This window comes from Olea europaea, unplaced genomic scaffold, assembly GCF_002742605.1.
Source record: "Olea europaea var. sylvestris unplaced genomic scaffold, O_europaea_v1 scaffold920, whole genome shotgun sequence".
NCBI classification, from domain to species: domain Eukaryota; kingdom Viridiplantae; phylum Streptophyta; class Magnoliopsida; order Lamiales; family Oleaceae; genus Olea; species Olea europaea.
Genome location: NW_019267682.1, coordinates 28,494 through 41,522, shown reverse-complemented (window position 1 = coordinate 41,522; position 13,029 = coordinate 28,494). Strand labels below are relative to the sequence as shown.

At 35.3% G+C, this 13,029-nt stretch overlaps 1 protein-coding gene across 6 annotated transcripts in view; it reads right to left on the bottom strand.

Moving 5' to 3' along the window:
• Nucleotides 1-4,509, bottom strand: part of LOC111392329 — a 14,345-nt gene extending 9,836 nt beyond the window's left edge. For 4 of the 6 annotated variants that reach the window (XR_002702248.1, XM_023017649.1, XM_023017650.1 and 1 more), the window contains exons 1-4: nucleotides 4,202-4,472; nucleotides 3,187-3,291; nucleotides 2,312-2,398; nucleotides 1,631-1,677 (exon numbers count right to left, since the gene is read on the bottom strand). Coding sequence is in view for 5 of the 6 variants with exons in the window: in XM_023017649.1 (XP_022873417.1) it covers nucleotides 1,631-1,677; nucleotides 2,312-2,398; nucleotides 3,187-3,268 (216 nt within the window). In the remaining variant the exon portion in view is untranslated. Of the gene's footprint in view, nucleotides 1-1,630; nucleotides 1,678-2,311; nucleotides 2,399-3,186; nucleotides 3,292-3,617; nucleotides 3,728-4,201 lie in introns of all 6 variants that reach the window. The other 2 variants (XM_023017648.1, XM_023017647.1) reach the window with 2 other exon arrangements.
• Between the last annotated feature and the right edge of the window lie 8,520 nt (nucleotides 4,510-13,029).

The window sequence follows — 13,029 nt, the reverse complement described above, 5'->3', positions numbered from 1 at the left end:
GGGGGGTGAAGAATCTCAGGAGTTTATGCAATTTTTTAAAGTGGAAGATGTCTCTTCAACTGTCAGTTACCTCATGCTCATGGAATGTATCCATAATTTGCCATACATAATATTATGGGGGTGTTTGATTCCCATTTTTCGTAAGATACATTTTTCTCTATCTTCTTTTTAAACACATATTTTTCATTAAAATAATATTACACTACAAACCAAAATTTTTTCCTTCTTTTTTAACCACGCATTCTCCATCAATCTACCATTCCAAAATACATTCTTAAAAAAGAATGAGGCTCAAACACACCCTATATAAAATTATTTTTCCACTACAAACCTGTTTTGCAATCTGCAATAAAAAGCACCTAGTTTAAACCTTCCAAACTCTTGTACATTTTCTTCACAGAAACATATGTACTTCAGTCCATAGAATTGAACTTCATACAACCAACCTTATTATTGATTGACACTTTCTCTAAGCCAATGATGTGTTACTTATGAACCTGTCTCTTGCATTCTACGCCAATGAATTTTGTAGAACAGGTATTCTTTTGGGGTAGAGGTTTAACATAGGTTATTCCAAGCACAATCCTTGGTGTTTGACATTGTCAATACTTAATAGATAATTAATTATGCTTTGTAGACAATCAATTCAAATTACCACATCAATACCTTATCTCGTAATTATCTAGAATCAGGTAGATGGGTCCTCTTTTTTTCCCTTTCCACACTATCAAGGACTTTCAAAGTCAAAACACAACAATTGAAATCCCTTTTGACTACCTCCTGCCATGTGACTGTTGTAGAACAGGTATTCTTTTGGGGTAGAGGTTTAACATAGGTTATTCCAAGCACAATCCTTGGTGTTTGACATTGTCAATACTAAAGAGATAATTAATTATGCTTTGTAGACAATCAATTCAAATTACCACATCAATACCTTATCTCGTAATTATCTAGAATCAGGTACATGGGTCCTCTTTTTTCCCTTTCCACACTATCAAGGACTTTCAAAGTCAAAACACGACAATTGAAATCCCTTTTGACTGCCTCCTGCCATGTGACTAGATCAACCTATTTGTCTACATTTACCATATGCTAGTCATCTCACTATTCCAGTTCTTCATTTGTCAAACTTCAAATGTGCCCAAACCATCTCAATCGGTCTTCATGCAGTTTACTACCAATGTATATAAAGCACGAAATCCATGCTTTTTTGGCAAGGATTTTGTAAAATTCTGATCTGATTGATTTAAATGACAGAGGGAACCACGTATCAAGTGTTCAAGAGAAAATAACTTTATGCTCAATCTTAAATTCACACAATAAAAACGTTCCTTAACTTCCAGTACGAAAAAATCATTTCATTACATTTATATTTAGCTTCAAGAGGCTGGACACTCGCATAGAAAATCGTCATATTGTTTCGACAATCAAACAAGGGAATCAGCAAGTGGAAAGATTTCTAAAAATATGACTAAATTATCATTATTATATTTTCTTCCTTATGTTTTTTATTTGTTCAAAACATTAAAATATAGGCATTGAAGTAAATTTTATGATTTCTTTCATATAACAAAACAGAGGAATAAAATTGCGATGTAAAACATTTCTAATGCTGGTTCCCAAACCTTACCAAATATAAAGGATCTGCCATAGGCCTCAAACCAAACATGTGCATATCTACAAGAAATATCATCAACAAGAAACTGAGAAATCAGGACTCAATGTTGTATAAAGGAGGCAGGAAACAGTACTTTAAGAACCCATTTACAGGTGAGGGTATAAGTGGTAGACATATTTTGTAGGCTCCAAAATAATATTTAGGTGTGTTCAAAGAGTTGAATCACCATTGAAGAAGAATATTACACTGCACATTGAACAAATATCCATTCCTTACAGGAAATTGTTCCAGTATGATCTAATCATGAAACGTGCCTATATCAAGGTATAGTGTTGGGACCCCCTGCTTTAAAGGTAATTCTCAAGCTTCATGGCATTGCTAGAAGTTATAAAAAATTCTTAAATTAAAATTCATCATTGTTTGTTATGCATGTGAGTACTGGGGCTGTTATTTTTACCTTTCAATTTTATATCCTGCCTACTACTTCTCATGAAAAAAGATTTAAACACCGCTTAGAATTTTTATTTTCTCTTATTTAGCTATCTCTTATAACCTTGTTGTTGCGTTCTACACAAAGTTACTTTTTTTCTTTTTCTTTCTCCTGATTCTATTTCAGTATTACATGCGTAGACAACAATTACAGCGTGAAAATCCCTTTTTGCTTTGTTACCAAGAACCGAGAAGCAAAAGTACCTTCTTCATCGAGCAAGTTTGCTTCATCTGCCTCCCGTAATTCTCTGTGCAGGTATTTTGCAGCTAATTTCTGGCGGTCTACTTCCTCTGGAGAAGGAGAAAGAAGGAGAGAGAGTAGTAAACCATAAGATATTACTCACTAAATGTCAAATATCAGTCACAATGACTAGATCTGATCTCCCCAGTTTAGATGGCTGAAGAAATAAAGTCCAACATATAGAAGTGCATAACACAAAAATTAACTGAACTGCATCATAGGACTTTGTAAAAGCTACAAAGCTTGCTAAAGTTGTAGTTTCTACAGCCATCATGTTTTTGCCAGCTAGGTTATTTCTTCAAGTTACATAAGAGATGGCTAGATAACTATATCCAGTTTTTCCTGCATATATACACGCAGATAAATGGAGAAATAGGAGGAACAGATAGTTACACAGCTAAAATGTCATAACAAAGTTTGCCATCTGCCGTCAAATGCTTGGTTGCACAAGGAGAAAACAAATAAATAAGAGCTCTTCTAATTTTGCTTGACTTGGCCTGTGGAACTCAAGCACAAATTACAGGAATCCTACACCTCTGAACTGAAGCTATAGTTTTGGTGAAATCACATATACTAATGTTCATTTCTATCAAAAGCCCTGTAAGATGAATTCGTTAAAAGTTCACCAAAAGGCTTCCGTGGAAGATGAAAAAAATACACAATCATATTGTCCTAATCATCAGGACAAGACACATAAAATAAAGCTATCTCTAACTCCTTTTTTTCAGCCTCTACTTACTGCATTCAACTCCAAGGGATCAAAAAGTAGTAAAAACAACAATACTTTTTTAAAGAATCTCATAAAGTAGCAAATTTGATAATTAATGCACTTATTTACCTGCAAGAGTGTGCGAGATGCTTCCAGCTGCAAGAAGCCTCGCCAAGGCTGCCATTCTCCCACTTTTGAGAGAGCATACCATACAAAATTGGAGAAAGTGTATCCCTACACAATGGTGGCAACAATATGTATGTCATTAGGAGATCACATGAAATACGCAATGTTTAATGTTGCAGAAACTGGAATCAACAAATAAGCCATGCCCATAAATAAGCAACATGCAAAAAATTATAGAAATCGTGCAATTCCCTGAAAGACACTAATAAAAAACTTGAAGAGATTAGAGATCTCAGATAAGAGTAAACAGGAAACTCGCAAACAGGAATAGCACTATGATGGAACCAAACTGCTATGCAAAATAAACTTGCGTAAAAATGCAATATTATAGAAATCAGCTCACTAGATAAGATGCAAATGAATTAATGACTAACTTGTGCAAGAAATTTGCTGCCATAGAACTGAGAACAGCGTGATTACAGGCAGATTTCATGCCCAAGGAAGACTAGATAAAAGGATTGACCTTTTCGACAATCAATGACACCTAAAATGGTTATTCAAATTAAGAGGAAAATGGATCAGTCCAGAGCATGATGCATGATACAACAAAAATGTAAATAGAACAAAAAGTATTTCTTTTCTTATTTTACAATTTTCCATTTCTTGAATGCATGCGTGAATATAATTCTTCAACAGCTCGTCATTAGAACTCTATAGACAAGAAAATCGTAAAAAATCTGAAAAGCAAATAAATTTGTATCATATAAACAACATTTGCCTCCCATAATTTCTTTTCCTCTTTTTACAACAGCCAGAAAGAAGACAACTTCCGAAGCAAATATGTACTACACGAAAAATCTCGCATTTTATCCATGCATCATTTTTCCGACATTACATAATAATCATAAGTACCACCGATGCATTTAACGTATCAAATAATTACAAAACTCACGCCTTTAACGATGTTCCACACATTTTAGAATTGAAAAAATGAAATTAAAATTCGAAGTGGCATTACCTGTAAGTCTTAACTTGAATTTTGATTTTCTGATCTCCAGGAAAATAAAAACAGCGTGAATTTTCAGGAAATTTGGAAACGAAATGTAAAATAGTTATGAAATTTATGCTTCATTCAGAGGTTCGAATGATCGATAATATGCAAGGTCATGTGTGAGGGAAAAGGCTAAATTGCAATTTAGAAATTTTTATGAGCCCTAGATATCATAGGATTATTATTGGAGAATTTTCATTTTTTCTCTGCTTATTTTTGTTTGTCAGATAGAGCAGAGGGGTGGACATGGGTGGGTTGGGTTAGATTTGGCGAGCGTGTTTAAATGCTGTATGGGAACTTCCAGGGTCCATTTCGATTGTAAAAGTAGAAAACAAGAGAACTATTTTGCAATTTGTACATTAATTTTTGACACTTTATTTGACACTTATATTATTGTGAAGTGTCAATTGAATCAAAAAATTGTTTGAAATTTAAGATATTCAATAAAATAATGATACGTAACAAAGTGTAAACAAAAATGTACATCATACTGTACATATAGCAAAGTTCAAGTAAAAAAGACAAACCAATTTCATGTAAATTGAAAAAGAAAAAATCATCAAAATCATATAAATTCGATTTTCATGGAATTGACCAAAAACATGTTTTAAGTGTTTGTACAGTGAAATTCGAACTCTATTTTCCCTTTTGTATCAAACAGATAAATTTATCAAACGAATTACTCGGATGTGGCATTTTCCATGGAATTTGTTGCAATTTAGAGAAATTACATTTTGATCACTCAAGTTCATTTTAGTTCAAGCTGAGAGTTAAACTTAAATTTTATTAACTTCGTTACTTCATAGATATCTATGAGTTAATTCCATTTAGCTTAACTACACTTTACTCTAGCATCATTCAATTAATTATATTCAATTTTATTTAATTGGATACTTAGGGTCCGTTTGATTCCTAGTATTTAAAATAGAAAAAGTATTTTTTCCATCCAAATCCTACTTTTGTACTGTTTGAATGACATTTTTATCATGAAATTTTTTTTCCTACTTTTGATCACGTAACCATAATTTCCTCAAAATTAAAGAAAATATTTTATTTAGAGAGAGTAGGATTTTATTTTCCAGAAAATTCACTCTCTTTCTCTCTCTCTCATATATCCACAATAAAAATCGGATAAGTATAATAATTTTTAGGTTGAAAATAAAATCAATCAAACGCATTTAATTGACAATTTCTATACAAATAACTTCTAAGCAATTGAATTACCTAAAATTTAGGGTCCGTTTGATTGTAAAGATGAAAAAGTCAAATCAATTCCATAAAAGTTAGAAAAAAAACCACCAAAATCATAGGAATTCGATTTCCACTTAATTAGCCAAAAACATGATTTTAAGTGTTTATACCTTGAAATTCAAACTCCAATTCCACTTTCGTATCAAATGGCCAAAGTAAAAAACGAATTTCTAAAATGTGACATTTTACATAGAATTGAATGCTATCAAACGAACCATTATTTTCTTTTCATGCAAATTCTATACTTGTTATCAAACGCACTCTTAAAATTTTTTCAATCATATAGCTATACTTTTATTTGATTTCTAATCGAGTAACTACACTTTAATTTACTTTTTAATTAAGATAATTTTAATCAATTTTATTAATGGAAATCGTTATGCAACGGTCAATAAATAATGTTCACCACACGTAATTGTTAGCTGCTAAGATAAAATACGTACAGCTTCACCAAAATAAATGACAAAGTTGGACAATGTTATCCAGATGAATAAATAAATAAAGGGTAATTACCCAATTGAATAAAATTTGAAGAATGGTTACTTGATTAATTAGAGTAAAATATAATTTACCTTAGGGGTTCGTACACGACATTCTGATCCGACCACATAAAAAGTTAAAACCTTATTTCGTGGAGATTAAGCCCTTGTTTGACACACATTAAAAAATTAAAGAGTTTTGAATAGTATTTTTTGAAAAATGTGTGTTTAAAAAGTAAAGAAACTTTATTGGTTTGCGTATATAATATTTTATTGTTTGAATGTGTGGTAGATAATGATATTATAACAAACAATTTAAAATTTAAAGGAAGCCAAACAGGAGCTAAAATCAAATTTTAGTCGATTTTGATAAAAGTTAATATAATGCGTAGTTGAAAAGTTGTGGATCCTATAAAATGTACGATTAAAATTAGTTGTTAATTTTGATTTAAATTAAAATCTAAATTTTAATTTCTATCAAAGGACTAATTATATTATTATGATTACAAGTATTAGGTAAATAGTATTACGAAGGATTGAGAAAATAAATTTTAATTTTTACACTTGAAACCAATTGAATAATGTAAAGCGGAGAGAGAGTACCAAATAGTCATACAACTTTTGGAAAGAAAAATTGGACGGTAGTTATCGAACTTGATTTTGTTTCAAAATGATGGATATGCTTAATTGTGGGTTAATTACCCCATACATCACTGAACTTTACTGAATGTTATCCAACAGGTCACTAAACTTCAAAAACTACCCGGTTAGTCACTCAACTTTCAAAAATGCAACCCCATTCATCACCCAACTAATGTCTGTTAAAAAAAGTGACGGGAGTGATGACGTGGCACGTTTGTGGGACTAAATCTGGAATTGAAAACACGATTTTAACACCCAAAAAAAAAACCCAAATTTGTCAAATAAAACGCCCAGACCGTCCTCACCCCTCTAAAACCTCAAACCAACTCCGCCAAGTTGGAATTAACCCTTTCCCGTTGCCAGCCGAAAATGAGAGGCGGTGGCCATTGACAAACGTCGCCTTCCCTAGCTCATAGCCACCGACAACCTGTAGTTCGTCACACACGGCCAAAAATCGACAATACCAAAAACCAAATCGCCGATCGGAGAAGCCCTAAAATCGCCTGCACAACCCTTTGGTCTAAGAACGGTGCTCGCCCCTTTTGAACCTGTAGTCGTCTTCCCAGACCAGCAGCTCGCCTCCCCTGAACCTGTATTATGGCAAATATTGAAGAACAATTAGCAAGTTAGAAATAAATCTCTCAAGCTACTGTTGAATAACTTGTTCATTAGTGTACAATTTGTTTTTTTTTTACATAGATTTATTTTTAATGAAACTGTAGTTGTTCATTTCGATGATGATGCGGACTTGAATGACTCGGACTTTAATGATTCGGACAACGATATGTATGATGATGATGACATACTGTTCTATCATAACGTGACCAAAGGTATCGAACTGGATATGCCTCTTACAATAGAGGATGGACAAGCTCCCGAATCAGATAGTTCTTCACATGCATCTTCAGAGGAGTTAAACATCAGAAGTGATTCGGAGTCGGATGAGAACAGTGGTCGGCAAAAATTTCCTGAATATTATGCTGAAAATGAAAATGGGAAGAAGAAGAATCCACATCTTGAGGTTGGATTGCTGTTTTCTTCATTTGAGGAGTTGAAATCTGTTTTGAAGGATTACGCGGTGTTCAACGGGGTTGAACCTATTTTGAAGAGAAATGATAAAGATCGGGTTCATTGCGTATGTAAAGATGGATGCACTTGGAGGTTGTGGGTGTCTAAGCTCCAAGGTGAAGAAACGGTTCAAATTAAAACATACGTTCCCAAACACACATGTTTAAGACTTCGGACGAATAAGAATGCAACATTTAAATGGCTAGCAGAGTACTATCTAGATGACTTTAGAGCTGATCCGGAATGGAAGATCAAACATTTCAGGAGTACCGTGAGAAACGATTTTGGTTTGCACATTACTAAGGTAGTATCTTGGAATACGAGAAAATATGCCAAGGTTTTAGTAGAAGGGAGTGATGAAGAACAATTTGCATTGTTACACTGCTATTGTGCTGAATTGAGAAGAACAAATCTGGGTTCAACAGTGATAGTTTCTTAGGTAGATAATGTGTTTTGGGGCATCTACATTTGCATAGAGGCATGTAAGAGAGGATTTCTGCACAGTTGTCGTCGTTTTGTTTGTGTTGATGGATGTTTTCTAAAAGGAAAATAGGATGGGCAATTGCTTGCAGCAGTTGGGATTGATGCCAATGATTGCATATATCCAATTGTATATGCAGTCGTTCAAAAAGAGAACACTAGTTCCTGACGTTGGTTTCTAATGTTGTTGTCTGAAGACCTTTCTATGGAGAACTGGTCGTCTGTCACCCTCATGAGTGATAGACAAAAAGGTTTAAGGAATGTTGTTGCCGATTTATTTCTAACAGCAGAATATAGGTTTTGTGTTCGGCATTTGTATCAAAATTTTTTCCGAAAGGACTTCAAGGGAAAGTATTTAAAAGACTGTTTGTGGGGTGCTGCAAAAGCAAGCCATTTGGCGTCTTTCAAGTACTGGATGGCGAAGATGGAAGCTGTTAGCCCAGCGGCATATGGATGGTTGAATGCCAAACCACTAGCTGAGTGGAGTAAGTCTCACTTTTCGGATCAGTCAAAGTGTGAGATGCTGCTTAGCAACCCCTGTGAATGCTTCAACAAATTTATTCTTGAGGAGAGAGAGAAATCGATACTTGCAATGTTGATTGGCATTCAAATGAAGTTGATGCATAGAATTCAAATGAAGCGAGACAAACTCAGAAACTACAACAAATCAATATGCCCTAAAATCCAAAAGATTCTGGAAAAGCATGTTGATGCATCCCATGAATGCATCTTGAGTTGGAATGGGGAAAATCAATATCAAGCGCAGTGTTCGAATGGCGAATATGTAGTCGATATGGAGAATCAGACTTGTGCTTGTCGAAGATGGGACATATCTGGGATTCCGTGTCCACACGCAATTGCTTGCATCTTTGACAAAGGACATGAGATAAAAGATTATGTGTCTGAATGGTTTACAGTGGAAACATACAACACCATTTATGAACCTGTTATGTCTCCTATGAACGGACAAGTATTGTGGCCTCAGAGTGACCAACCCCCTGTATTGCCTCCACCTTCGTACACTGCTACAAAAGGCAGAAAACAAACAAAAAGAAGGAAGGGGCTTGAGGAGAATGAACCCTCTCAATCACAATCACAGTCACAGTCACAATCACGAGTGTCATTGAAGAAGAAAGGTGTTGTTTTTATAACATGCTCGACTTGTGGGGAGATGAGGCATAACAAACGGTTCCATAAAGGGAAAGACGCAACACAAATCGGGACAGCTGCACATGAGGTAAACAAATGTACATCTACTTTTGCATTTATTATGGTGGCATTGGGTTGCTTTGAAAGTCCACTTACATAAATACACTTCTCAGGTTGACCCCCCAGATACTGAACGCTGAAAAAGGGTTAAGGATGGAAGCTAGTGTTGCCACATAATGTGCTGGATCAAGAAGATGGATGCAAGAAGTGAAGCCAGTTTTATTTTTGTCTTTGTTATTTTGGGCTGCTAGAATGTTACTGCACAATGCTAGGATGCTAGTATGCTATAACAATATTGTTTTTTTTCTCTATTAAGCAGAACGAGTAGCTACAAAATGACAGTGTAAATTCTTTTGCTAGTGGCCATTAGCTACCTTTCCACATGTATTCGCAGTTTGTTTGTCGTGTATGGCAATATTTTTGTTAGTCTCCTTTAATCTTTTTTGGTACAGCTTTCATGTAATTTTGCAATTGGTCATTCATTAAACAAATTATAACTAACATTTACAAAGCTTAACATTAAACAAATTACAAGCATTCAGCTTACACCACTAGGGGGAAAAACTGTATTATTCAATATCATCACCAACATTGGCTCTCCAAACATTTGACACCACATAGCCATACCACAGCTACAACACATTCAGCTAGCTAATCAACACTTCTCTATACCACATAACACAACATAGCCATACCAAAATTGACAAACTGCACATTACAATACCAAGAATGATCATACATCTCTATTCAATTCAAATGGAGTACTCGTTGATTCACCAAGAATGAGAGACTCCAGCAACACAAGCTTTTGGAGTACTCGTTGATTCACCACTCACCAGGGCATACACTTCCACCACTAGACTTTACAGTTTTTTTTTCAATAAGGTAGACTTCACAGATTTAGCAACCATTTGTTCAATACCAACAGAGGATAGCACTCACCAACCGACACTTGCTCGCAAAATTGAGAGGTATGCCAACTGAAAGGGATCAGACCGGTGAATACACTCTTGCGCCATTTCTTAACTGCCATTTCAACCCCAAATTGAGGAAGACCCATATGATCAGTAGATGTATCATGATGAGTACTGGCCTGTGGTGGTGGTCCGTGATCATGAGTCCTACCACCGACGCGGAAAAAAGGGCTTGAAATTTAGGAATGCGCTGTCTTCGAATGATCGGCCTACTGATTTCGACAAAAGCAACTGAGCCCGGTGGCTATGGGCTGGGGAAGGCGACGTTCGTGGGCGGCCACCGCCTCTTATTTTCGGCCGGCGACGGGGAAGAGTGTTCCAACTTGGGAGGAGTTGAGTTTGACAAATTTGGGGTATTGAAGGGGTGAGGACGGTCTGGGCATTTTATTTGACGAATTTGGGGTTTTTTTTTGGGTGTTAAAATCGTGTTTTCAATTCCAGATTTACTCCCACAAACGTGCCACGTCATCACTCTCGTCAATTTTTTAACAGACGTTAGTTGGGTGATTGATGGGGTTGCATTTTCGAAAGTTCAGTCACTAACCGGGTGACCTGTTGGATAACATTCAGTAAAGTTCAGTGATATATGGGGTAATTAACCCGTTGTTACAATTTGTTCACTCTATTTATGTCTTTTAGTTTATCGTGACGCTCAAGTAAGGATTATTTGCATATTGATGACTTCTAAATTTTTGGAGAATAGTTCAATGTCTTTTCTTTTTTCTAAGAAAGTATAGTGACAATCTACTGATTTGTCAATTAAAATGTCGTGTCATTTTTTTTGTTGATCGAACTACAGACGTGGATGAAATGGCTATCAAATGTTCAAATCTAGTAATTTAATTCTAATAAATAATCAAAGTTGAACAAAATATTGTTTAGTAACTAACATGAAAATGTTCTATAACTTAAAGCGACCACGAGCGTCTTTTAACCAACCCTGTGTGTGGGTATTTGAGTTAGGTTAGCGGGTTGGAGTTACCTCTGGTTACTCTTATATAAATTAGCTTTGGTATCAACTTTAGAAATGAAGGAGCATTTGTTCTTACCAGTGAGTGTCCTCGTGCAATTGTATTGAGAATTGGGGATGAAAGGTCATCGGGACCAAATGGACATACTTTATGTTTTTATGAATTCATAGAGGCAATTTTAGAATTTTTGCTTCAAGGTCCCTCTTTAAGGAAACTAACGAGACGATTATTACATTGGTACCCAAGATGAATCATTTTACTTCCGTAGGTGGTTATAGATCAATAGCTTATTGTAATGTGTTCTACAAAGTCATCGCCAAAATTCTTTCTTCGCATTTGGTGCCTATTCTTTGATTATTGACCAAGCATAAGCCGCATTTGTGGAGGGTAGAAGCATGATGGAAAATATTCTCTTGGCTCAAGAGCTTTCAAGGAAATATAACCGTAAGCGGTTATCTCCAAGATGCCTTCTAAAAATTGATATGAAGAAGGCATGTGACTCAGTTAATTGGGATTTTCTTAAGAGGGTGCTTGAGGGGTTGAGATTCCCAACTACATTAATTGATTGGGTTATGAAATGTGTTACAATACCTACATACTCTATTTCACTTAATGGGAGCATCTATGGTCGAGGGAAAGAAAGGTCTTCGTCAAGGTGACCCCTGTCTCTCTATTCCTATTTGTGTTGTGTCTTGAATATTTTTTCTAGAATGGTGAAGAAAGCTACCGAGAATAGTGAATTCAACTTCCATCCTAATCATGCATTTCCAGGGATCACGCACTTGGCATTCGCGAATGATTTGATGTTATTTCCTAGAGGGGATGCTATATCGGTTGGTATTTTGATTAATTGCTTAACTAGCTTTGGTGATATATTGGGACTTAAAATGAATATTGACAAGTCTAGCTTATACATCGCGGGAATCCATGGAAAAGAGTTGGAGGATATTCTTGCATTAACAAACATCCCAAATGGCGCCATGCTATTTCTCTACTTTAGTATCCCATTTGCGACAGAGAAATTAAAGTTTAGGTCCTATGACTCCTTTATTAACAAGATTTCATCCTATATTGGTGCATGGTCAAAGCTCTATTGTCATATGTGGAGAGAGCAGAGCTTGTGAGATCCATTCAAGGTGTGGAATGTTCTTGATTATCCATATTTCCTATACCTGCTACGGTTGCCTCCGAAGTCATTAGTCTTTGCCACAACTTCCTATGGGGATCCAAAAATCATTGGTGGCTTGAAACAATATTTGCTTACCAAAGTATGAAGGAAGACTTGAATTTAGAGATATTTGATAATTATGTTTTTGCACACTTATTTAATACTTAAATTTGCCTTATTATCGATCAAATGAGTGGATTTCTACTCTCAATTGTGTAATTTATGATTTTATAAGTAAAAAATACCCAAACGAAAGAGAACAAGGCAAAGGAGGAAAATGGAACTAAAAGTGTGCAAAATTGTGAATTTGGAGGGGGGGGGAGTGCATAAGTCAAAAAGTGAAGGATCTTGGGTTGCAATTTTGGAGGGCAAAATTGATATAAAATCAAAATTTAAGGACCAGCTTGTACATGATCAAAGTTGAGGGCCTGGTGTGCAATTATATGGAGGACTAACCTAAAGAAAAGAAAACAACAAATGCCTGCGCTTATGGTGCGTGAGTGGAAAGGTTGTTTTCATTTACCAAGACCAATTTGGTCTCACAACGTGCTCA